We start from the raw sequence: 27,789 nt of genomic DNA on the forward strand, positions 1-27,789 counted from the left end.
CAAGGAGGCATAGGCCTGTTAATCTTATTTTCTTTGGTTTATTTCTATAGAGATTTTGTAGTCGTGGATTGAAGAGGTATACTAAATGGGATGCAGACAGCAATTCTGTATTTTGACTGCACACTTCAGTAGTAGTGTAGTGTTTTTCTGTGAAGGTACAGAAGGGGCTAATCAACTTCAATATATAGACTTTGAGTCTGGGATATTCTGAAAGCACCAAGTGCAATCTGCAATGCATTGTTCCATACAGGATCGAGCCTGCATAGTACACTCCTTCAGGCAGAATCACAGACTGGAGCACTGTAATCCAAATAGGATTTTTTGAAACAGGTAGTACATACAAATGTAATGTGCTCAAAGGAATGTAACTTGCATGTACTACCTGGTCCAAAAAGTCTAATGTCGGTGATCACGTAATTTGATATCTGAAGTTCAGGGCCTGTATGCAATTTCCATTGCCCGCAACAGTTTTTTGTTGTGAAGGATGTTAACTGCCGAGTGCCACTCACTTTTGTACTTTATTCATAGATATCTGTATTTGCCATTCAATAGATCTTATATTTATATAACATGTAAACCCTGCATCTACAAAATGGGCAATAAGAGGCACAGCACCAGGCAGAAAATGGATTCAATGCCTATGAGACAAAAATAGTATCACTCAAACAGGAAGAATTGCAGTTATTGAAGTTGCTGCAAAATTTTACAAAAAATTGTACAGCAACGAGACCTCCAGTGTGGAAGTTGATATTCACAAAACTTGTTGGACAAAAGAAGCAAGAGCTATAGAAATTCTACCAATAACAGAGATGGAAATAAAGTGGAAATGATAAAATATGGATACAAAGAAATATTTCCATATTTAAACCTACTTTATAATAAAATACTGCAAACAAATACCTTACAAAAACAGTGGCTAATGTCTAACAGAATACTTCTCCACAAGAAAGGCAGCAAATCAGATATTAACAATTACTGTGCTATCAGCCTGATTTTCCAAAATTATAAATTATTAATCTAAATAATTCAAGAATGAATTTTCCATTTCCTAGATAAGAACCAGCCTGTAGAACAAGCTGAATTTAGAAAAGGTTTTCGATGACTGACCACCTACATACTTTAAACAATATTATTATTAGTAATTATTATTATTAGCCATATGGCGCAAGGAAGCCTGAGGCTTATGCTGCACCACCCAAAAAAAATTTGAGGCGAGAGAGAGAGAAAAAAGTAGGAGGGAATCACCAAAAAAAAAAGAAGAATGGTGATATCCAGTTCAGGACCCTGGGTGTGCCAAGCCCATACTCACCAGATGTGAACCCCAGGAGTTAATATATAATAGAGAAGTATCAGGAATAGCATTAGTAGAGGCATATGATGCAAGAAAGCAAGCTTATGCAACATCAGTCGGAAAAAAAAAAGAAAAAAAACCGCTCCCATTTACCACTCCGTTCGTTCCAAATACCTGTCCAGCTCAGCCTTAAATTTATTTAGGCTATCAACTTCCACAACAGAGGATGGAAGTCTGTTCCAGCAATCAACTACCGGCTGGCTAAAGGCATTCTGCATTCTATCCTAGATCTGTCTTTCCTCAATTTGAATTTATGCCCTCTCAGGTGATTATTCTGAGCAAGAGGAAGAATCCCATCAGCATTGAGCATGCTCAAACCATTCAAAGTTTTATACACCTCAATCAGACACTTTGCGGGTGCCTAGTCTCCAGATACTGTAATTCCAAAATTTAAGCCTTTCTTCATAAGAGCAACAGTTTGTTGCATTCACTAATCTTGTTGCCCTACTCTGTACTCGTTCCAGCAGCTCTACATCCTTCTTAAAATGAGGCCTCCAAAGCTGTATACAGTACTCAAGGTGTGGCCTGACCATTGCCTTATACAAGGGGATAATCACCTCCTTATCCCTGCTAGAAAAATTTCTGTATATCATTGACAAAATGAGCTACTCTTGCAGACCGTCTGCACTGCTCAGAAAACATCATATCTGCCTGCACAATCACCCCCAGGTCCTTTTCGTTCTCTAACACTGTCAGTGTAATACCACACAGATGATACGTCACTCTGGGGTTACTGCTTGCCATTTTTTATATTTGTCAATGTTAAACTTCATTTGCCACCTTTCATCCCCTCTGCTCAACTTTTCTAGATACTGTTGCAGCAGAGTACTGTTATTAGTGTCCTTAACAACCCTGCTAACCTTCGTATCATCTGCAAACTTGGACATTAAGCTTGATATACCATCATCAATATCATTTATAAATACAGAAAACAACAATGGACACAACACTGAACCCTGAGGGACTCCACAAATAACATTAGTCCACGATGAGCAGTGTCCATTGATTACCACTCTCTGTCTTCTGCCACTCAACCATCCCTTTCTCCATAGCAGCAATTTGCCTACGATGGCACACTGCTCCAATTTATTCAGCAGTCTTCCATGTGCAACAGTATCAAAAGCCTTTCTAAGATCCAAATATATGATGACAAAATTATTCCCTGCATCCAGTTCCTTTGTGACCACATCATAGTATTCAATCAAATTGGTCAGAAAAGACTTCCCCTTAACAAAACCATGTTGTGTCTGAGTTATAACTGAAGTCTTGTTTAGATGATCCTGCAGTGCTTCTTTAACCAGTGCCTCCATTAATTTTCCTGGAACAGAAGTTAACTAACAGGTCTACAATTACTGATCCTCCTTTGTGAACTGGGCTCACATTTGCACATATCCAGTCCATGGGTACCTTCCCTGAGTCCAAAGAAGCTCTCATAATTATGGCTAAGGGTATGCTTACTTCCTTTGCTGCCTCCTTTAATATAACTGGATAGATCCCATCCACTCCAGGTGCCTTTTCTTTTTTTTATGTTTATCTTCAACAATTTCTTCTCCACTTTCCTCTCAGTTATTACAAAACCATCTAACTCACTGCCAGAGTTTAACTCACCTCTGGCATTCCCAATCTGATTCATCCCTTTCCTTCTAGAGTTTACACAGATAAAGAAATCTTTGTTGTTTTTTTTTTGCATCCTTTGCCAAGGATTTCTCATAATCTGCCTTTGCGTACCTAATCTCCTTTGTGACTTGGTTACAAAGCTTATATCTATCACAAGCTTCCATATCACAAATTAATTTATATGTATCCCATGCTTTTTCTTCTCTGACATATGTCTCATTAGTTCATCTGACATCCATTTAGTCCTAACCTTTGAACAATATTTCTTAGTTGGTATGTAAAGCCTATTAGCTTCCAAGTTTAATTCTTTGAATGCTTCCCATTTTGAATTTGCTGTTGGTTCCACCGTATAGAATTTAAATATTGTCTCAGACCACCGTAGTCACCTTTCCGAAAGCACAAACCTTTCCCTTCCCCCTGATGGTAGTTACCTCTTTGAGTAAATCCCACTTCAGCACACTGTGATCACTGCCACCTAGTGGTTCCTTTATCTGCAGATTCTTAATGCATGAAGAATCGCTACTGATAATCAGATCAAGAGTATTACTCCCTCTAGTTGCTTCCGGAACATGTTGATGTAGGAAACATGTCATCCAATAAATCCACAAAAGCATTGCTAGTGTGTGAGTGACCAACCCACAATTTCTAGCCAATATCTGGGAAATTAAAATCACCCATTATAAGACTCCCTGATTTACTGGCCCACTCTATTTCTCTGTACAGTTTCTTATTATACTCATCAGAGTCATTAGGCCTATAACACACTCCTACTCTCAATTTTGTTCTCCCAATGCTTACGTCGCACCAAACTGACTCGACACTGCACTGTCCAGCGATGTCGACTGGCTTCACTTCCTTGGATTTTGTGTTTCTTAACTAATAGCATAACCCCTCCTTTTTTCCTATCCTTCCTGTACACATTGCACTCCCCAAATTCCAGTTCTACATTCCTTATATCTGTGTGACACCACATCTCTGATAACCCAACAATATCTGCCTTTGATGTTTTGAGCAATACCTCAAATTCATCAAATTTATTTACCAAACTCCTAGCACTGGTGTACATGCAAGTATACATGCATCTGTTCCTATTCTTAGCTACCCTAACACAACCCATGTGTTTACTTGTACCACAATGGCTCCCAGAAGTCTCTGAAATATCCTACATCTTATTTTCCAGGCTGCGGCTCATTCCAATAGAAGCAGTGCAAGAATCACTTTCACCTCTGCCAGTGGGTACCGTTAATCTATTAGTTCTTGTATCCCCCCAATCTAGCAGTTTTCCGACCCACCTAACACTGCCTCGATAGCATCAGCAAACATTCTTGCACCCTTTCTATTTAAGTGTATCCCATCCCTGTAGAAGCAGTCTCTCCTGTTAATGAGTACAGACCAGGCTGAAAAAAATTCTACCCCTTGAGCCTTGCACAATCTTTCCAGGGCCGAATTGATCGACAAGGCTCTCATCATATACTCCCTCCTATCGTGTCTGGGCAGAATTGCAGACACTTTCAAATTCAACCCTAATTCATGGCTTTTTTTTCAATGGTGACCTGTACTTGTTCTGCTAGTAATTCTGCTGGTCTCCTACTCTTAATATCATTAGTGCCAATGTGTACAACAATATCACCTTTTGTGCCCTTAAAAGATGATATCCGCTCTACAACGTCATCAACCTTTGTCCCCCTGGCAGACATACCCTGGTCTTATTCCAACTATCCTTTTTACATAGCATGTTCCCCGTTTCCCTGACAATAGAGTCACCAACAACTACAATTCCTGTGGGACCAGCGCATTCTACCTTGGGGGTTGCTGCTGTATTGTGTGATGATCAAGTGCAAGCAAGCTCTGGCGTTGATGTGGGCAGCTGAGAGCTTGATGGGCCCTCAATTTAGGTCCTTCGACGGCATCCACCCTGTCCTTCAAGCTCTCATATAGGCCACTAAAAATGCTGAGTTGCTTCATTTCCTAGCACTCCTTACATCGCGGACACACAAAGACACATTCCCCTTAGCAATATCATGTCCCATACCTGATTGCTCCACAAACATCAAGCAAGCAGTGCATTCAGAGGGCAACTGGCCCCCCTCAGTTCTCCCCTGAGCCTTTTGCTTTGCTGCTCTGGCCTGATTCATGATTTTGATTAAATTTCAATAAAATTTCAATTTCAGTACAAAAATTATAAGCCTAAACCTGTATCCCAACACAGTTGTAACACTATATATCTATATATATTCTTCAGTATCAAGTATTATCTTCGAGTTTCTTTATACAACTTCTGTATCAGTTATGTATTAGTTAATTATATGTTTGTAAAATCTAAGTCGTTATATGTAATTAGTTAAGAGTACAATTTCATTGACAGTGAAGTTTAATAAATTTTGCTGATTAATTGATAATATTATATACTATACTATACTATTCTAAGCTAATGCTATCTAGTTCGGGATATAAAGTTGTATCGCATAACAATGGCGGAAAGTTACGAACGGTAAATCTACGGACACTTAAGTATTAATTATCTTCCAAAATCTCACTGTCTTAATTCAGAATAAACTAAGGATCTTGACTAAGTCTATAAGCTGCTTACAGAAAATAATTTAATATAACAATTAGTCAATAAAGTGCCTAAATATAGCTAAAAAAACTTCCCGTTAGCCGGCTCTGCAAAATTTGTAAAACACATGGATTGGATACCCTTACCGCTACTAAGTAATAACCTACAAAATGTCTAAGTTAAAATTTAAACTAAGTATCGTAACTAGGAATATAAAACTACTCTAGAAAATAAGTTAATATAATATGCCAATTTTAAGAATTTAAGTTAATAAAACAAAAGAAACTTCTCTATTTTCCTGAGCCTTAAAAACTTCGCCTGCACAAAGCTACTCTCGAATACAACAAGATACTTTACCTGGCATTTATCGATTACACTAAAGCTTTTGACACCATGAACCAAAGAGTACTCCTCGAGGCCCTACATCAACAGTAGGATTCTGATACAGTCCCAACAGAATACATAAAAATACTACAGCAAATCTATAAGAACAGCTCAGCACAAATAAAATTGGACAGAAATTCCAGATTAAGAGAAGAGTCAAACAGGGTGACCAAATCTCAGCAAAACCATTTACAGGCTACACTAGAGTATATTTTCAGAAACCTAAATTGGGGAAGCAGAGGAATCAATATCTTAGGAAAGAAGCTAAGGAAACCTGTGTTCCTGAACTTACTCCTGTACTTTGTCACATTTTATCACTTTCTTATTCCAAAGGTGTTTTTCCTTCTACTTGGAAATTTGCTCACATCTAGCCAGTTTGTAAAAAGGGTGACAAATCCCTCCCATCCAATTATCATCCCATTGCACTTACTTCTACCCTTTCTAAAGGAGACATCAATTAATTTCCATCTCTTAAAACCATCTAGAAACTGTCCATCTGATCAATAATTGCCAGTATGGATTCTGTCAGTATGGATTCAGCTGCTCTTAATATTTCAAAGGCTATTGACCATGTTTGCATAAAGTTCTTCTAAATAAGCTACCATCTTATGGTTTTCCAACTATTTTTTGTAATTGAATATCCAGTTTTCTTTCTGACTGCTCACTGAGGGTGATGGTAGATGATTGTCTGTCTTCTAACTTCTCCACTAATGCTTGTGTTTCCCAAGGTTAAGTTCTTTTTCAGACTCCTTTCCTCCTGTATATTAACCCCTTCATGGATTTCCCCAAGAAATCTCATTTTTAGTTTTAAAAGTTATTTGGAACTACAAAATACCTCGGGATACAATAATACCTGATGCAAACAATAATACCTCCAAATTTAAGATTTAAACGTATTTTCTCGGGCATTTATCTAGCTAATTTTGCATTAGCCAAATAAATCCCGAGATTTCTCGGGATTTTCTTACGTATGGCAGCAGACGACTGGCTTTCATTTTACTTATATTTACTTATTTTACAGCAAAGTCAGAACAGTAGTGCATGTTCCTATGTGTCGCCAGTAAGCAAAATAAAATCTGCCATCCTAAATGCTAAATAATAATAAGCATTAACCAGTTAGAAAACTATATCAAAAATATTTAAATTTTTTGCCACCCGTAAGCGACGTTTACCTCACCTATCCACTTGCGGCGGTTGTGTGTCAGAATGTAGTTAGTTCACAATTATTTCTTGCAGGAGGTTACTGCTTGTGCGTTCCACTGAATTTTTTTAATTTATTTATATAATGAGTAGTGAAGAGTGATTTTCTGTTCCTTTTATTCATCTCAAGTGCTAATTTATTAAAAAAATCTGTATAATTTGCAAACTTTTTGACATACACAAGATAACTCGGGATAGCCCAAATGGGTTATTTATTCCCATGTATTTTCTACTAAAAAATACAAAAAACTATATAATGAGTATTTGCACAATGCATACTTTTAATCTGTAAAATAAAAAAAGTCGATCCGTTATGGCACATTTTCAGGGGAAAAAAAATGTTCTGGAAAGGGGTTAATGACCTTCTTCCATTGACCGGAAATCCTATCCATAGTTTTGCTGATGATAATGCATTGCATTTCACCTTTCAGTTTGAGAAACCTTGCCCTGCACACACACAGCACAATTCCTTAAATGCTGACCTCCAGGTAATTCTCCAGTGAGGCAAATATAATTTAGTTGATTTCAATCCTTGTAAACCCAGTCCTGTCTTATATCCCACAAAAATGAATTCTTCTGCTCCTCTGCTTATCTTCGATAACACTCCGATTTCTAGGAGAGATCATATATCTCTATTGGGGATTACCCTGATCTCTCTCTCTCTCTCTCTCTCTCTCTCTCTCTCTCTCTCTCTCTCAGCATAAGCACATTACAAATACAGGTAAGCCTCGTATAAAATGGTAGTTAGGTTCCTATAAAATCTCGTGTAGTGCACAACCGTGTTATATAGGACTAAGAACCAGTACAAAAAGGGGGGTTTATGTTCCAAGATCTAACAAAAATACAAGCATTTCGTTAACAAAATGTTAACAAAAGTGACAAAAACACCATTCTAGATTTCACGTATCTTCTGCTCTCTTTAAAAAATCATTAATCTGGCTTTATTTGCATCTGCTTGATAGATATTTGTAATTTCATCATATGAAACTATGCATTTTTGAAGCACAATTTTGAACTTTAGGCTCCTTTCAGTCAAAGAATCTGAATTCAAAAAATAAGATTCTAATTGCTCGGCTAACTTTATGCCTTTCCACATACTTTTTAGTGCAAAATTTGGAAGTTCAGAATTTTCATTTGCGCTATCATCCTCTGAATTGATCTGAGTTTCCTCCAATACCATTTCCACCAAAATCTGCTTTGTCAGTCTCTTTTTCTATCAGTAATTGTTGAATGTCTTCAATAATCACGTTTTTTTTTTTTTTTTTTTAAGGAGCATCAGCAACTAAGGCTATGTTGCTCTGTGTGTTCAAATTGCGTGTTCTGAAGTCAATTTTCTATTTTTCTGGAAGAAAAACCTGAGTTTCAGGGAGAAAAACCATGCTACCCTCACCTGAGGCCGAATAAGTCCGCCATGTTGTGAAAAAGACCCATACAATTCCTCCTGTCATTGACGGGATTCAAACTTAGGTCTTTTCCACCCGGTGTGGTGATGGCAGCAATTCTACCAACTGTGCTACCCAGGAGGGCTTCAGTAGTGATATCATCAAAACCCTACCCTCCTGCCGATCAGCAAGTTCTACTATCACATGGATTCTGTTTTCTGTTGGTTTGACCATATTTCCTGAATGAACTGACTCTCGCCATACATTTTTCCAACATGCATTTAATGCTGGTGGCTGAGCGATAAAGCTGTAATTCTGATACAGTCCACAATTGAAAAATGTTTCCCTGCCTCCATCAATTCAATTCGGAATCAATTTTTTTCCAAATTCCATTGTAACGATTTTCTGATGTAATGAGTTTCAGAGGTAGATATAATGCCTTGATCTAATTAAAGAAGTTATACTAAGTGGTAGGAACATTATTTCAAAGTTTGGATGACTAAAATCTTTTGGGTGGCCTGGAAAGTTATCCAATAGTAATAAAACTTTGAAATCTGGATTTTTCCACAAGTTCAATAGTGCAGAACCTGACACGGGGATTTACCAATACTGTAATTTCATAACAATTAACGAGCCAAAAGCAGGGATTCACAAAAAAAAAAAAAAGTTTAAAGATTACATAAGAGCAGAGTTTTTCCCCACATAAAAGCTCCAAAATGCTGTGTTATGCGAGGTTTGCCGCAATTCTCTAACTGTGTTATATAAGTACTGTGTTGTGTGAGGATTGCCGCACTTCATCAATCATGTTATAGAAATAACGTGTTATACGGGGGTTGCCTGTATTGCTTTCTCTGCATCTAAAAAACTGGGTTTTCCCTTTGGCTCTTGGTGTAACTTTCTTCCAAACAGCTGTTTACTCTGTACAAATCACAAATCTGCCCTACCATGGAATATTGTTCCCACATTTGGTGGTGCCCCAAAAAACCCCATCAGCTTCTAGATTCCATTCAAATGAGGGCATTTAGATAATTAATGATCAGACTCTGATCATTAATTAATGATCCACTCTCTCTGTCCACTCTCTCTCTCACAGACGGATAGTGGAGAGATTTTGTTAGAGTTAGTGCCTAATTGGCTTCTATAATTCCCACTCTCTTTCTCTCTCTCTCTGCAAAGCAGTCCAAACACGTGCAGTAACCAGTCAACATCCTTTACTTTCCAACTTAAAACTCACAGAACCAACATTTCTTCTTCCTTGTTTATTCATTCAACTTCTATTCTCTGGAACAACCTTCCTTCATATGTATTTCCTGAAAATTATAATCTGTTTGTTTGTTAGTTTGTTATTTGGTTTTTAGGAGCATTAGCAACTAAGGCCATATTGCTCCGGGATATGCGGTGGTCATTCCCTGACCTTCCCGCATTCTCCGTATTTTGTGGTGACGGGCTCGAACCCCGGTCTAATCAAGAAGCGTGTGCTACGCACTGTTGCTCCTTCCCACCTGGCCACGGAGACGCCGAAAATTACAATCTACAGAAGTTCAAGTTTACTCAACAAATATCTTCTTTCATCTACTAACCTTAAACCCAGGCACAGTACTAAATACTATACCTCTAAATTCTAATACCTCTCATGTTTAGGATTCTCATGAAAAAATATAAATAATATTAACAATGTAAATAATGATCAATAAAAAAAAAAAAAAAAAAAAAAAACTCTTTTTGAAACATTTGCCAAACCTTTTGATTGAAACATATGTACTAATAATCTACATAATGTCTAATACTAAGCAAAAAGTAGTAAAGTAGTAACCTTGTGCTGTGACACTAATGTGTTCAAAGTCTCCTTGCTCTTAGGAATAGAAGCTGTTGATCTGGTCTTCAGTATTCTTTCTTTTTCTATTAAGGTATCCTTGAGATGCGAAGCTGTATCACTAAATTTGTTACCAGTTGCTTTGTCAACTGTAAATAAATTATATAGAAATCAATTATGTATTCAATTCTTACAATAAAATATACTGCATAAAGTTATATTCAACTAAAAATGTTAACTTGATTAATGATATACAAATTAACATATATTAGGCCTGGCATAGCCGAGTGGCCAAGAGCATGAATGCAGTAGCACACGCTCTTTGAGTGGACCGGGGCTCAAGCCCATGACTGCTAAATACGACTAACATTTGTATCAATGATTTATTGTAAACTCCACTGACCTGGTAGTCATGCTGGGGTAAGAACAAGAACTGATAAACAAAATAAAAAAGTACATTCTAGGTGGTACGTGATCAATATAATACTATCACTTTACTTACTAGAGCCTTAAAATGGTGAAACCAATGTATCATCTCCAGAGACAAAACATGGGGAGTATTTTGCAACCACCATCTCTTCCATCATGCAGTATAATTGATATATTTTAGGGTTATGGTGGGCATCACGGCAAGATCCAACCTTTCTTACATTTCAAGGATACAGCTCAAAAACAGTATTCGCAAGTCAGTATACAGATAGCCCACCAGACCAAACTTATCAGCATTTCTCTAGGAGTTGATGACTGATATTTTTGGATTGCTATGTTTTGTGTTGGGCTTACTTTGCTTTCTTTTGTCTCTTAGCGGGTAATTTTCTGCTCTATCCCATATTTTTGAATTATTTTTTTACCTAGTTTCCAGATTTCACAGGATTTGGAGTGGGCTGGATTTTGGTTTTTGCAGTGTGGATTGTGTGGTGTTTTAGCAACACTATCTTTTACATATACGCTTTTGACATGTAGTTTGAACAAACTGGATCTCCTCAAAAACCTGTTTGAGGTGACATTTTTGGCATTTCACTTGTAGAATCTGAATCTGATCCAATGATACGAGTTTCAAAAATATAGTCATACTGAACAGTTGAGGTGAGCTATGGTACACCTACCTTAAAAGCTATCTCTAGCTGGTAAGGTAGGGTACCATATGTCAGGATAATGTTCTGCATGGGAGTAAGGTTGCCATCTTTCCTGATCATGATGCATTTATCCTGTATGGCATTTTGGTTTTGCAATTCCTGGATCAGTTCATCTTTTGTGTCGTTCATCAAATGCCACTCTGGATTACCTTTTGGAGATATTTAACATTGCATATGGAGTGACTTGTATGGGTATATTAATAAAGATCAATAACTTTAGCAGTCTCTTATGGATATACCCACAAAGATTGATAACTTTAGCAGTTTCAGAATGTCTACAACTCAGAGTTTTGAACAGTAATTCACAGATCTGAGTTTTCTCACCATTTCAGGTGAATCTGCAGCATTTTATAAGTATTTCTGTATAAGAAATGGTGATAGAAAACTTCAGGTTGGCTTGACAATGAAAGTAAGATAAGGAATGATGGGCATTCCTGTTGCTATGTTTCTGTAAGCCAATTTTGACCATGATATGTCATGGTCACTTTCATTGATAGAACGTGATGAGTGTCTACACAGCTCAAGTGGTGCACTGTTGTATTTCATGGTTTGCTCCTTTTTGCACTAGAACATTAACTTCCCTTCTCAGGAGGTAAGAGCAGTTGAAGGAATCAAGTGGTTGAACATTACAAAACAGGCCTTGGGCATCAGGCTGCATCACTTATATAATTTCTAGTAACAACCAACAGACTGGTTTAAGTTAATATTTATTAAAATAAATAAATAAATAAATAAATAAATAAATAGATATATACATAAATAAAATGCTAAAACAGATAAAAAATAAAAGCAATAAAATTCATAAAAGCATTAAAATATATATAATCTATAATCTAAATAATTAATCTATAAAAATAAATAATCTCTTCTAAATATTAATAATAATAAATTTAATTTAACAACAAAATTAATTTATTAATAATAATAAATAATCTGTTGCTCAGCAATAAAAAGATAGTTCACACTAGGATCACTTGGCATTGAATTTGCTTGGCACCCAGGGCCCTTTGTACTTAGTCTAGACTAAAAATATAATTTTTTTTTATTCTGAAAAGAGCATAAGCCATTTTATTTAAAAAAAATATTAAATAAATAAAATACATAATAATAATAATAATAACAACACAAGGGTTGTAGTGTGTGGACAGGTGCCACAAACTACCAAACATGCAGGTATCAAATGGCAAGCAACACATACAACCAATATAAATTCTGTTGCGTGCATGTGCGCGCACGCGCATGCGTGTGTGTGTGTGTGTTTTCCCGATTAAAAAAAATTGGTTTCCATTTATTTCAGAAGTACAGCAATGATATTTTTAGACTAAATGGGAGGGATTGGGGAACAAATTTTCCCATTGAGAAAATGCCTTTCCCATTACAAGGCAGTTGATAAAGCAAAATTTTAATTTAAAAATCGTAAAATCTAAATGGTAATTTTATGAGAAACAACCTAGAATAGATGATATATGGTTTTAGAATAAAAGCAACTGTTTTAGACTAAAAACAAACAAGATAGACCCTAGTGCCTTTTAATTGAAACACCTTGTATATGTTATAAGATATCTAGCGAAAATATTTTTTGTATAAACTTCAGTTTTTGCTTATAACAGTATATTTATAGATCTGAGTATACAGGTCAATTTTAAATTTGACTGAAGTAATGTAATATATTATGATAAATTTGGGGGAAAATTACAATTCACTAAAGTAGTAGTAGTAGTAGCAGTGGCATGTGATGCAAGAAAGCAAGTGTATGGGCTTATGCAGCATCAGCCAAAAAAAAAAAAAAAAAAATCACATCATTCCCTCCAAATGCCTGTCCAGTTCCTCCTTAAATTTATTCAACTTATCAACTTCCACAACGACAGATAGAAGTTTGTTCCAGCAATTAACCACATGCTGGCTAAAGGCAAATTTCCGCACATCTATTCTACATCTGTCTTTTATTAATTTGAATTTATGCCCCCTTAGGTTCGTAATCTGAACAAGTGGAAAGATCCCATCAGAATTCAGCTTGCTCAGACCATTTCAAGGCTTTATACACCTCAATCAGATCACCAGGCAGGTGCCTAGTCTCCAGCCACTGCAATTTGCAGAACTTAAGCCTCCCTTGGTAAGAGGATCCCTTCATTCCCCTCACCAATCTTGTTGCCCTTCTCTGTACACGCTCAAGCAAATCTACATCCTTCCTAAAATGAGACCTCAAGACCTGTACGCAGTACTCAAGGCATGGCCTGACCATTGCCTTATAAAGAGGGACAATCATCTCCTTTTCCCTGCTAGCAAAATTCCTATATATCATTGACAAAACCCCATGACCTGCCCTGGCAACCTCTCTACATTGCTCAGAAAACTTCATATCTGACTGCACAATTACTCCCAGGTCTTTTTCATTTTCTACCACCTTAAGTGTAGTACCACACAGTTGGTATGTTTCTCTGGGGTTACTTCTACCCATATGCAGTACTTTGCATTTGTCAAGGTTAAACTTTAGTTGCCACTTCTTAGCCCATCTGTCCAAATTACCTAGATCCTGTTGCAGCAGCACATTGCCATTACTGTCATTAACAACCCTGCCAACCTTCGTATCATCTGCAAACTTCGACACTAAGCCTGATATACCTTCATCAATATCATTGATAAATATACAAAACAACAGTGGACCCAACAGCAAACCCTCTGGGACTCCACTAATAACATTAGTCCATGAAGAGCAGCACCCATTAAAGTAAATCGCTTTTGTTAGTAGATAATCTAATTTTAAAGAAATGTCTGATATCAAATTTGAGTTCGTATTTCATGCATACTTTACATCAATAAATTGGGACAATCTGTGCATTTTGTTTATTACATAAAAATAAGAAGATCTATAAATATTCCCATTTATTAGATGATTTGTTGTTGTTGTTGTAAAATATAGAGGAGGGGGCAGGGAACAGAATCTACTGGAATACAGTGAAGGTGTTTGGTGGGAGATCTGCAGAGATCCAAAAACATCAAGATACATTACACAAATGTACATTGAATTATTCCTTACCTTCATCAATCTCTAACATCTTCTGAAATTCAAGGAACAAATTATTACAGTATGACATCTCATCTTGAAGCCTTTTCAGAGCTGGATCATCGCTTTGGCCTTCATTTAGGAGTTTCTGAGTATCTTCATTTAGGGCTTTGATAATACTTTCCCTCTGGCTGACTTCCATGCTACGAAACTATATTATATCAACTTAATAAGTTAATGTTTTGTAAACATATATAAATTGAAAATCTGGTCAATACTAATTACTGAGAAAAATTATGTAATATGAAAATAATCAAAGCACTCTTTATTAATTATGAAATCATGATATCATACCAGTTTTGTAATAAACAACTATTCAAAAGTAGTACAAGACAAAGGACATCTGCAAGCAAGTCCCAGATAAAAGGGGGGGGTGGAATTTATGCAACCCATATCCATTATTTTTATCATTATGCTCCTCAGTTTGTTCCAGTGACTGACATATTTTGTTCTCTCCTACCTCAATGACCTACAGAATTAGACCTTCAACAACCAATGTGATTAGTTTCCAAGCTCTGTAACACAAATGACACTCTCATCTGAAATAAATATATCTTTCATATTCTCACCAGACGAGTCGCTTGCATTAGCATTAGTTGAGGCATTTGATGCAAGAAAGCAAGCTTATCCAGCATCAGGCAAAAAAATAAAATAAAATAAAATAAAGTAAATAAATAAATAAATAAAAAATAACCACTTCACCCCTCTGTTGCCTTTCCTTTAAATCTTCCAAGCTATACCTTTCTATAGATTTAGCTTGAGACCTTAACAGAATATTCACAATGATATGCACTGACAAACAAAAAAAATTTTTTTTTTTTTTTTTAACTCTAATGAGGTGATGTAAATTTTATATTAATTAAATTTATGGCATTTTTCTATTTTTTATCATTCTGATCACAAAGGGCTTACACGATTCAATATGCATTCGTTTTTCTTTTTATTCAGATAAATAGTTCAAATGTTACAGTGCAATTAAAATTTGTAAAGTAACTTAAGACTTGGCCTGCCTAACATCAAGATTTACACTTGCCAATTTTGTGAAGATAATAAAGCACTAAAAATTAAGTTGATTTAATTATGTTATTTCCAATTTGAAAATATATACATAATGGAGTCAAATGGCACCATTATGTTCTAGACAAGACTGCAGTTACAGCTAAGACACAGCATGGGTTTGTGAAATGGAAGACTTGTCTGACAAATCCAATTGAATACTCTGATGAGGTCACAAAGGATCTGGATGAAAAAAATAATTTTGATAACATATACTTGGATTTTAGGAGAGCTTTTGATACTGTTAAACATTGCCATTAGAATTAGTAAAGGCACATGATGCAAGAAAGCAAGCTTATATAGCATCAGCCAAAAAAAAAAAAAAACCCGTTCTCATTTCACACATCTACCCGCACCAAATGCCAGTCCAGCTCTGCCTTGAATCCATCCAAGCTATCAACCTCCACAACGACAGACAGAAGCTTGTTCCAGCAATCAACCACCCACTGGCTAAAGGCAAACTTCCGCACATCTATCCTACAACGGTCTTAACACAATTTGAATTTATGCCATCTCAGGTGATTATTCTGAGCAAGAGGAAGAATTCCATCAGCATTGTGCATGCTCAAACCATTCAAGGTTTTATACAACCCAACCAGATCACCTCGTAGGTGCCTAGTATCTAGACACTGCAATTTGCAAAACTTAAGCCTTTCTTCGTAAGAGCAACCCTTTGTTCCATTCACTAATCTTGCTGCCCCTCTCTGTATTCGTTCCAGCAACTCTATATCCTTCTTAAAATAATGCTCCAAGACCTATAAACAGCAATCAAGGTGTGGCCAGATGATTGCCTTATACAAGGAGATAATCATCTCCTTATCCCTGTTAGAAAAATTCCGGTATATCATTGACAAGACACAATGAACTACCCTTGCAGACTGGCTGCACTGCGCAGAAAACTTCATATCTGCCTCACAATTACCCTAGGTCCTTTTCATTCTCTACCATTCTTCCTAAAATGTCACTCTAGTACCACACAGATGCTATGTTACTTGGGGGTTATTGCTTTCCGTAGACAGTATGTTAAAATTTCTCAACGTTAAACTTCAGTTGCCACCTCTCAGCCTAGCTGCTCAACTTTTCTTGATCCTGTTGCAGCAACACTGTGTCATTAGTTTCACTAACAACAATGCTAACCTTCGTATCATTTGCAAGACTGGACATTAAGCCTGATATACCATCATCAATATCATTAATAAATACAAAAAACAACAATGGACCCAACATTCAACCCTGGGGAACTACACTAAAAACATTACTCCACAAAGAGCACTGCCCATTGATTACCACTCTGTCTTCTTCCACTCAACCATGCCTTTATCCATAGCAGCAATTTGACTCCAATGCCACAATGCTCCAATTTGTGCAAAGGTCTTCCATGTGCAACAGTATTAGCATTAGCATCAGTAGAGGCATATGATGCAAGAAAGCAAACTTATGCAACATCAGCTAAAAAAAAAACCTCCCATTTCACCCCTCCGTTCAACTCAAAAACCTGTCCAGCTCAGACACAAATAAAATTAGGCAATACACTTCCACAACAAAGGATGGAAGTCTGTTCCACCCATCAACTACCCGCTGGCTAAAGGCAAACTTCTGCACATCTATCCTATATCTGTCTTTCCTCAATTTGAACTGATAATCTCTTAGGTGATAATTATGAGCAAGAAGAAGAACCCTATCAGCACTGAACATGCTCAAACCAATGAAGGCTTTATACACCTCAATCAGACCACTTCGCAGGTGCCTAGTCTCCAGGCACTGTTATTTGCAAAATTTAAGCCTTTCTTCGTAAGAGAAACCCTTCGTTCCATTCACTAATCTTGTTGCTCTTCCCTGTACTCATTCCAACAGTTCTACATTCTTCTTAAAATGAGGCCTTCAGACTTGTTTACAGTGCTCAAGGTATGGCCTGACCATTGCCTTATATAAGAGGATAATGACATACTTATCCCTGCTATAAAAATTCCTGTATATTACTGACAAGACACCATGAGCTACTCTTACAGACTGTCTACACTGCTCAGAAAACTTCATATCTGGCTGCACAATTACCCCCAGGTTCTTTTCATTCTCTATAAGCAACAGTATTAGCATTACCATCAGTAGAGGCATTCTGAATGCATTCTGTAGAACCAGTAGATAATACTCGATACTGAAAAATATATATAGAATTATAAATGTGTTGGGATACAAGTTTAGGGTTATAATTTTGTACTGAAATTAAAATTTTATTGAAATTAAATTGAAATCATGACTCAGACCAGAGCAGAAAAGCAGAAGGCTCAAGCTAATGGGAGTGCTGTGGCTCAGGGGTGAACTTGGGGGGGGGGGGGGTAGTTGCCCTCTGAATCACAGCCTTTTAAAATGCACTGCTTGCATGATGCTTGTGCAGCAATCTGGTACGGGAAATGATATTGCCATGGAGGATGTCTTTGTGTGTGCGTGCAATGCAAGGAGTGTAATGAAATCAGGCGACAACTCATCATTGTTTTGGGCCTATATAAGAGCTTGAAGGACAGGGTGGATGCCCTCGAAGGAACTAAATTGAGGGCCCATCAAGCTCTCAGCTGCCCACATCAACGCCAGAGCTTGCACTTGGTCATGACGCAACACAGCGGTAACCCCCAAGGCAAAATGTGCTGTTCCCACAGGAACTAGTAGTTCTTGGTGAGTCTATTGTTAGGGAAACAGGGAACATGCTTTGAAAAAGGATAGGTGGAACAGGACCAGGGGATGTCTGCCAGGGACAAAGGTTGATGATGTTGTACAGTGGATATCATCTTTTAAGGCACAAAAGGTGATATAGTTGTACACGTTGGCACTAATGATATTAAGAGTAGGAGACCGGCAGAATTACTTAACAAGTACACTGTTGAAAAAAAGCCGTGAATTAGGGTTGAATTTGAAAGTGTCTGCAATTCTGCCCAGACACAATAGGAGGAAATATATGATGAGAGCCTTGTTGATCAATTCGGCCCTGGAAAGATTGTGCAAGGCTCGGGGGTTGGAATTTTTTTCAGCCTGGTCTGTACTTGTTCACAGGAGAGACTGCATCTACAGGGATGGGATACACTTACAGGGATGCAAGAATATTTGCTGATGCTATCGAGGCAGGGTTAGGCGGGTAGTAAAACTGTTTGCTTGGGGGGATACAAGGACTAATAGATTAACAGTAGCCACTGGCAGAGGTGAAAGTGATTCTTGCGAAGTGATTCTTCTTCTTCTATTCGAATGAACACCAGCCAGGAAAACAAGATGCAGGGTATTTCAGAGACAGCTGGGAGTCACTGCGATACAAGTAAACACATGGGTTGTGTTAGGGTAGCTAAGAACAGGAACAGGTGCATGTATATTTGCGTGCACACTAGTGCTAGGAGTTTGGTAAATAAATTTGATGAATTTGAGGTATTGCTCAAAACATCAAAGGCAGATATTGTTGGGATATCAGAGACGTGGTATCACACTGATATAAGGAATGCAGGACTGGAATTTGGGGAGTAGAATGTCTACAGAAAGGATAGGAAGGAGGAGGGGCTATGCTATTAGTTAAGAAACGCATAAAATCCAAGGAAGTAAAGTCAGTCGACATCGCTGGGCAGTGCAGAGTCGAGTCAGTTTGGTGTGACATAAGCTTTGGGAAATCAAAATTGAGAGTAGGAGTGTGTTATAGGCCTAATGACTCTGATGAGTATAATAAGAAACTGTACAGGAAAATAGTCTTATAATGGGGGATTTTAATTTCCCAGATATTGACTGGAATTTGTGGGTTGGTCACATTAGCAAGGCTTTTGTGGATTTATTGAATGATTGTTTTCTACATCAGCATGTTCGGCAGTCAACTAGAGGGAGTAATACTCTTGATTTGATTATCAGTAGTGATTCTTCATGCATTAAGAATCTGGAGATAAAGGAACCACTAGGTGGCAGTGATCACAGTGTGCTGAAGAGGGATTTACTCAAAGAGGTAACTACCATCAGGGGTAAAGGGAAGAGTTTTTGCTTTCGTAAAGGCGACTACGATGGTCCGAGACAGTATTTAAATTCTATACTGTGGGACCAACTGATGATGTTACCTACAGCGAATTCAAAATGGGAAGCAATCAAAGAACCTATCTTGGAAGCTACTAGGTTTTGCATACCAAATAAGAAATATTGTTCAAGGTTTAGGCCTAAATGGAGGCCAGATGAACTAATGAGACATATGGTAGAGAAGAAAAATGCATGGGATTCATATAAATTAACATGTGACACAGAAGCCAATGTTAGATATAAGTTGATCTGTAACCAAGTTACAAAGGATGTTAGGCAGGTGAAGTCAGATTATGAGAAATCTTTGGCAAAGGATGCAAAGGAAAACAGTAAAGAGTTCTTTACTTAAGTAAACTCTAGAAGGAAGGGGATGAACCAGATTGGTCCACTTGATATCGATAGTTCAACTGTTGCTGATCCTGCTCAGGTAGCTAACAAACTAAATGAATATTTTGCATCGACATTCACACATGAGGAGTTATTCAGGGAGGGGAATGCCAGGGGTGTATTCAACTCTAGCAGTAAGCTACAGAATCTTGAAATAACTGGGAGTAAAGTGGAGGAGAAACTGTTGAAGATAAACACAAGAAAGGCACCCGGGATGGATGGGATCTATCCAGTTATATTAAAGGAGGCAGCAAAGGAAGTAAGCAAACCCTTAGCCATAATTATGAGAGCTTCCTTGGACTCAGGGGAGGTACCCATAGACTGGAGATGTGAAAATGTGACCATAATTCACAAAGGAGAATCAAAGGCTGACACAAGTAATTAAGGACCTGTGAGTTTAACTTCTGTTCCACAAAAATTAATGGAGACACTGGTTAAAAAAGCACTGCAGGATCATCTAGACAAGACTTCAGTTATAGCAGGGACACAGCATGATTTTGTTAAGGGAAAGTCTTGCCTGACCAATTTGATTGGATACTATGATGCAGTCACAGTAGAACTGGATGCAGTTCTTTTGTGACTGCATCATAACTTTGATATTATATATTTGGATCTTAGAAAGGCTTTTGATACTGTTGCACATGGAAGACTGCTGCAGAAATTGGAGCAGTGTGGCATTGGAGGCAAATTGCTATTATGGATAAAGGGATGGTCGAGGGGGAGTAAACAGAGAGTGGTAATAAATGGACACTGGTCATCGTGGACTAATGTTATTAGTGGAGTCCCTCAGGGTTCAGTGTTGGGTCCATTATTGTTTTCTGTATTTACAAATGATATTGATGATGGTATATCAAGCGTAATGTCCAAGTTTCCGGACGATACAAAGGTTGGCAGGGTTGTTCAGGACACTACCGATGCTATGCTGCTGCAACAGGATCTGGAGAGGTTGAGCAGATGGGCTGAGAGGTGGCGAATGAAGTTTAACATTGACAAATGTAAAGTACTACATATGGGAAACAGCAACCTCAGAGCAACCACTGTCAGAGTTGTACCACAGAACAGACTCTGTGGTATTACACTGACAGTGGTAGAGAATGAAAAGGACCTAGGGGTAATTGTGCAGGCAAATATGAAGTTCTCTGAGCAGTGCAGAAGGGCTGCAAGAGTAGCTCATGGTGTCTTGTCAATGACATACAGGAATTTTTCTAGCAGGGATAAGGAGGTGATTATTCCCTTGTATAAGGCAATGGTCAGGCCACACCTTGAGTACTGTATACAGGTCTCTACATCCTTCTTGTATACAGGTACTGTATACAAGAAGGAGGTAGAGCTGCTGGAACGAGTACAAAGAATGTCAACCAGATTAGTGAATGGAACAAAGGGTTGCTCTTACGAAGGAAGGCTTAAGTTTTCCAAATTACAGTGTCTGGAGACTAGGCACCGGCGAGGTGATCTGATAGAGGTGTATAAAGCCTTGAATGGTTTGAGCATGCTCAATGCTGATGGGATTCTTCCTCTTGCTCAGAATAATCACCTGAGACAGCATAAATTCAGATCGTGGAAAGACAGAGGTAGGATAGATGTGCGGAAATTTGCCTTTAGCCAGCGGGTAGTTGGTTGGAGGAACAGACTTCCATCTCCCTTGTTGTGGAAGTTATCTAGATGTTCTGAGAGCAGAAACATTTCACGTGAGAGAGTAGCTAATACCAGGGAAGATGCGGATGAAGCATGCGGATGAGCTGATTTACCCATGCTGTGAAGAATTTTTTTCGAATAATTTTGAAAAAACTAAGAGGAGAGCTACTGGGCAAAAGTTGTTGATAGAGTTGCAATGGTTTCCCTTTGGAACAGGGATGACGATTGCTTTTTTGAATTGAGAAGGAAATTTGCCAGACTGAGAGGAGATGTTAAATATATACTTCAATGGTATAAGATGGTATCTTGCACATACCTTAAGGGTTCTTATCTGTTACCCCAACTGGACGTATTATCTAGATGTTCTGGGGGCAAAGACGTTTCATGTGAGCAGGTAGCTAATATCAGGGAAGAGAGCCTAAAAAACTTCAAGGATTGTGTTAGGGTTGTTAAATATACAAGAATAGTAAGTGTTAATTGTTTATACAGTAATGTTAAAAGTGTCTTCAATAAAATGAGCAAATTTGGACTGCTGGTTAAAACAAGTAACGCGGACATAATAGGGATTACGTAGACGTGGTGCCACCTTCAAATTGGGGATGATGAGTTTCAGTATGGCTTGTATAATGTATTTAGGAAGGATAGGGTAGATAGAAGGGGTGGTGGGGTAATGCTTCTTATCAGAAGCAGACTGGGTGCGACGATAACTTTCTCAGATTCAGACATTTCACATGATGGTATAGAGTCTGTATGGTGTGAGATAGTTGGAAACAAAGGTATAATGCGAGTAGGAGTACTCTACAGACCAGGTGATGGTGAAAATTATGAGAAAAGCCTCTACGTGCAAATGGAATGGACAAGTAAGCGTCAATGTCTTATTATGGGCGATTTCAATTTGCCTCTAATTGATTGGAGTAAATGAGTAGGAAACTCGACATATGTGGGTTGCAGAGTTTGGAAACTAGACACCGTAGAGGAGATTTGATTGAGGTGTTTAAGGCTCTGAGAGGCATCAGCAAAATGAATGAAGACGAAATTTTCAAGATATTAAATGATGCTAGAACTAGGGGACATAAATTCAAGTTACGGGGGGAAATGTTTAGATCAGACTGCAGGAAGTTTTATTTTAGCCAGCAAGTTATAAATCACTGGAATAAGTTGCCTTCATGGGTGGTTCGGCCCGATAATTTGGCGAAACTCAAAGGTCATCTGGATAGTACCATCGGGTCAGTGAAGCACATTGGATGATAGGTTTAATTTCCTTTTTCTTAATTAATTATTATTATTTTTTTTTTTTCTATTTTTATTATTGTTTTGTTCGGATTTTATTTTTTTTTGGCTGGTGCAGCATAAGCCATAGGCTTTCTTGCACCATGCGGTCATTACTAATACTAAGTTGATAGCCTAAATAAATTTAAGGCCCAGCTGGACAGGTATTTTGAATGAACTTAGGGGTGAAGTGGAAGTTTTTTTTTTTTTTCCTTGGCTGATGCTGCATAAGCTTGCTTTCTTGCATCATATGCCTCTACTAATGCTTCCCATATGTAGTGCTTTACATTTGTCAATGTTAAACTTAATTTATCACCTCTCAGCCCCCGTCTGCTCAACTTTTGTAGATCCTGATGCAGCAGAGTACTGACTTGGACATTAAGCTTGATATACCATCATAAATATCATTTATAAATACAGAAAACAACACTGAACCCTGTGGGACTCCACTAATAACATCAGTCCATGATGAGCAGTGTCCATTGATTACCACTCTCTGTCTTCTCACACTCAACCATCAATTTATCCATAGCAGCAATTTGCCTCCAATGCCACACTGTTCCAATTTGTTCAAGAGTCTTCCATGCGCAACAGTATCAAAAGCCTTTCTAAGATCGAAATATATGATATCAAAGTTATTCTCTGCATCCAGTTCCTTTGTGACCTCATCATAGTATCCAATCAAATTGGTCAGGCAAGACTTTCCCTTAAAAAAACCATGCTGTGTCAGAGCTATAACTGAAGTCTTGTCTACATGATCCTGCAGTGCTTCTTTAACTACGTCATTAATTACAGGTTTGTAATTACTTGTATCACCCTTTGATCCTCCATTGTGAATTAGAGTCACATGTGCACATCTCTAGTCCATGGGTTCCTCCTCTGAGTCCAAGGAAGCTCTCATAATTATGGCTAAGGGTTTGCTTACTTTCGTTGTTTACTCCTTTAATATAACTGGATAGATCCCATCCACTCCAGGTGCCTTTCATATGTTTATCATCAACGATTTCTCCTCCACCTTGCTCTCAATTATTACAATATCATCTTGCTCACTGCCAGAGTTTAATTTGCCTCTGGCATTCTCCACCCTGAATAACTCCTCATGTGTGAATGTAGATGCAACATGCTCATTTAGTTTGTTAGATGCCTAACAAACAGTTGAACCATCGATATCAAGTGGACCAATCTGGTTCATCCCCTTCCTTCTAGAGTTTACATAAGTAAAGAACTCTTTGCTGTTTTTCTTTACACCATTTCCAAAGATTTGTCACAGTCTGCCTTTGTCTGTCTAACTTCTTTTATGACATGGTTACAGGCCAGCTTATATCTACCAATAGGCTTTTGTGTCACCTATTTAATTTTTGTATCCCTTGCATTTTTCTTCTCTGCCACACGTCCAAATCATTCATCTGACATCCATTTAGGCCTAAACATTGAACAATATTTCTTAGTTGATATCAAATCCCGAGTAGCTTCCGAGATTAATTGTTTGATTGCTTCCCACTTAGATTTTCTGTTGGTAATATCATCAGTTGCTCCCACCATATAGAATTTAAATACTGTCTCAGACCACAATAATCACCTTTACAAAAGCAAAACCCTTCCCTTTACTCCTCATGGTAGTTACCTCTTTGAGTAAATCCCACTTTAGTATACTGTAATCACTGCCACCTAGTGGTCCTTGATCTGCAAATTCTTAATGCATGAAGAATCACTACTGATAATCAGATCAAGAATATTACTCCCTCTAGTTGCCTCCCATACATGCTGCTGTAGAAAACAATCATCCAATAAATCCACAAAAGCTTTGCTATTGTGTGAGGGACCCACCCACAATTTCCAGTCAATATCTGGGAAATTAAATCCCCCATTATAAGACACTCTGATTTACTGGCACACTCAATTTCTCTGTACAGTTGATTATTCTACTCATCAGAGTCATTATGCCTATAACACACTCCTAATCTCAATTTTGCTTTCCCAGGGTCACACCAAATTAACTCGAGACTGCACTGTCCAGCCATGTCAACTGGCTGTATTTCCATTGATATTATGTGTTTCTTAACTAATAGCATTACAGCTCTGATTCATACTATTTAATTAATAGCATAACACCTCATGCCTTCCTATCTTCTCTATGCTTCCTGTACACATTTTATTCCACAAATTCCATTTCTACATTCCTTATATCTGTGTGACACCATGTCTCTAATATCCGAATCTGTCTTTGAGGTTTTCACCAACACCTCAAATTGATCAAATTTATTTACAAAACTCTTAGCATTCTTGTACATGCAAATATACATGCACATGTTCCGATTCTTAGCTACCCTAACACTGGCTCAGATTTTGTTCTGGGCCAACCTGACATGACCATGCATTGCACACTCAATACATCACATAAAAGACTCACCTGGTGCAAAGAGCATGCAAGTGGAAGTTAGAAGACTGGAAGAAGGTGTGCTAGTCAGATTAGTCACATTATTTACTCCACACCATGGATAGTCGTGTACGGATTTGGCATCAACAACATGAAAGCACTTGATCCATTATGCATGGTATCAAAAGTAAAGAGCGGTGCAGGCAATTGAATGGTGAGAGGCATGTTTCACACATCAGTGGTGTCCGCTATGGTCAACTGCTCACTGACTGTGTACACCCCACTATGCTACACTTTTTCTCGAAGTGCGAAGGTGTCTTCCAAGATCGTGTCCCTCTCCTATTGTTCCCAGACACGATGGAAGCGAGCATATGATGAGAGACTTGTCAATCAATTTGGCCCTGGATTTTGTGCAAGGCTCAAGGGATAACATTTTTTTCAGCCTGGTCTGTGCTTGTAGTAGTAGTAGTAGTAGTGGCATATGATGCAATAAAGCAAGTGTATGAGCTTATGCAGCATCAGCCAAAAAAAAAAAAAAAAAAAAAAATCACACCATTCCCTCCAAATGCCTGTCCAGTTCCTCCTGAAATTTATTCAACCTTCCACAACGATAGATGGAAGTTTGTTCCAGCAATTAACCACCCGCTGGTTAAAGACAAATTTCCGCACATCTATTCTACATCTGTCTTTTCTTAATTTGAATTTATGCCCCCTTAGGTTCGTAATCTGAACAAGTGGAAGGATCCCATCAGAATTCAGTGTGCTCAACCCATTCAAGGCCTTATATACCTCAATCAGACCACCGCACAGGTGCCTAGTCTCCAGCCACTGCAATTTGCAGAACTTAAGCCTCTCTTGGTAAGAGGATCCCTTCATTCCCCTCACCAATCTCGTTGCCCGTCTCTGTACACGCTCAAGTAAATCTACATCTTTCCTAAAATGAGGCCTCCAGACCTGTATGCAGTACTCAAGGCGTGGCCTGACCATTGCCTTATACAGAGGGATAATCAACTCCTTTTCCCTGCTAGCAAAATTCCTATATATCATTGACAAAACCCCATGACCTGCCCTGGCAGCCTGTCTGCATTGCTCAGAAAACTTCATATCTGACTCCACAATTATTCCCAGATCTCTTTCATTTTCTACCACCTTAAGTGTAGTACCACACAGTTGGTACATTTCTCTGGGATTACTTCTACCCATATGCAGTACTTTGCATTTGTCAAGGTTAAACTTCAGTTGCCACTTCTTAGCCCATCTGCCCAAATTATCTAGATCCTGTTGCAGTAGCACACTGCTATTACATGTCATTAACAACCCTGCTAACCTTTGTATCATCTGCAAACTTCGACATTAAGCCTGATATACCTTCATCAATATCATTGATAAATATACAAAACAACAGTGGACCTAGCACCGAACCCTGTGGGACTCCATTAATAACATTAGTCCACAAAGAGCAGCACCCATTGATTACCACCCTCTGTCTTCTCCCACTTGACCATCCTTTTATCCATTGTAGCAACTTACCATTAATACCATTCTGCTCCAATTTGTACAATAGTCTTCCATGCGCAACAGTGTCAAAAGCTTTCCTGAAATCCAAATCATCATCATCATCAGCCATTTTCAATCCACTGCAGGATGAAGGCCTCTCCAGCAAATTTCCAGTTCCTTCTGTTTTGAGCACTGGCCATCCATTTACTACTCAAAAACTCATGAATTTCATCTATCCATCTCCACCTTTGTCTTCCAGGTTTTCTTCTAGCACCTCTTGGGTACCATTCTGTTATTTTCTTAGTCCATCTGTCATCATGTCTTCGAGCTATGTGTCCTGCCCAAGACCATTTTAGTTCTTTAGTTTTGATAAGAATGTCCTTTACTTGAGTTTGCTGCCTAATCCATGTGTTTCTCTTCTTTTCTAAAAGTCTGATTCCCAATATAATTCGTTCCATCCTTCGCTGTGTAGTTCTTAGCTTCTCTTCCATTCTTTTGGTGAGTGCCCAAGTTTCACTTCCATAAGTCACGGTGGGGAGTATACATTGATTCATTATTTTACGTTTCAGACAAACTGGGATATTGCTCTTCAGTATGTGACTATATTTCCTGAATGCTATCCATCCGAAATTTATTCTTCTCTTGACTTCCAGCCATTTATCATTATTATAGCTAATAACTTGTCCCAGATAAGTATATGACTCCACCTTTTCAATTACTGCTCCTTCAATCATTATTTCCCTTTCCGTGGCATACTTGTTCATCATTACTTTTGTTTTAGCCATATTCATCTTTAGTCCAAAATCCATACTAACTGTGCAAAGGGTGCAAGAATATTTGCTGATGCTATCGAGGCAGTGTTAGGTGGGTAGGAAAACTGCTAGCTAGGGGGGATACAAATAGAAATAGGTGCATGTATACTTGCGTGTACACCAATGCTAGGAGTTTAGTAAATAAATTTGATGAATTTGAGGTATTGCTCAAAACATCAAAGGCAGATATTGTTCGGATATCAGAGACTTGGTGTCACAC

General features: G+C 38.1%; 1 protein-coding gene across 1 annotated transcript in view; it reads right to left on the reverse strand.

Moving 5' to 3' along the window:
* The window catches only part of shot (dystonin-like protein short stop), a 1,739,701-nt gene that overhangs the window by 1,277,140 nt on the left and 434,772 nt on the right, over nt 1-27,789 (reverse strand). Inside the window, exons 20-21 of the mRNA XM_090380932.1 lie at nt 14,478-14,655; nt 10,305-10,453 (exon numbers count right to left, since the gene is read on the reverse strand). Coding sequence (XP_090237058.1) covers nt 10,305-10,453; nt 14,478-14,655 — 327 coding nt within the window. The remainder of the gene's footprint in view (nt 1-10,304; nt 10,454-14,477; nt 14,656-27,789) is intronic.

Source organism: Mastigoproctus giganteus, chromosome 9 (assembly GCF_048544385.1).
Source record: "Mastigoproctus giganteus isolate SK-2022 chromosome 9, ASM4854438v1, whole genome shotgun sequence".
In the NCBI taxonomy this organism is placed as follows: domain Eukaryota; kingdom Metazoa; phylum Arthropoda; class Arachnida; order Uropygi; family Thelyphonidae; genus Mastigoproctus; species Mastigoproctus giganteus.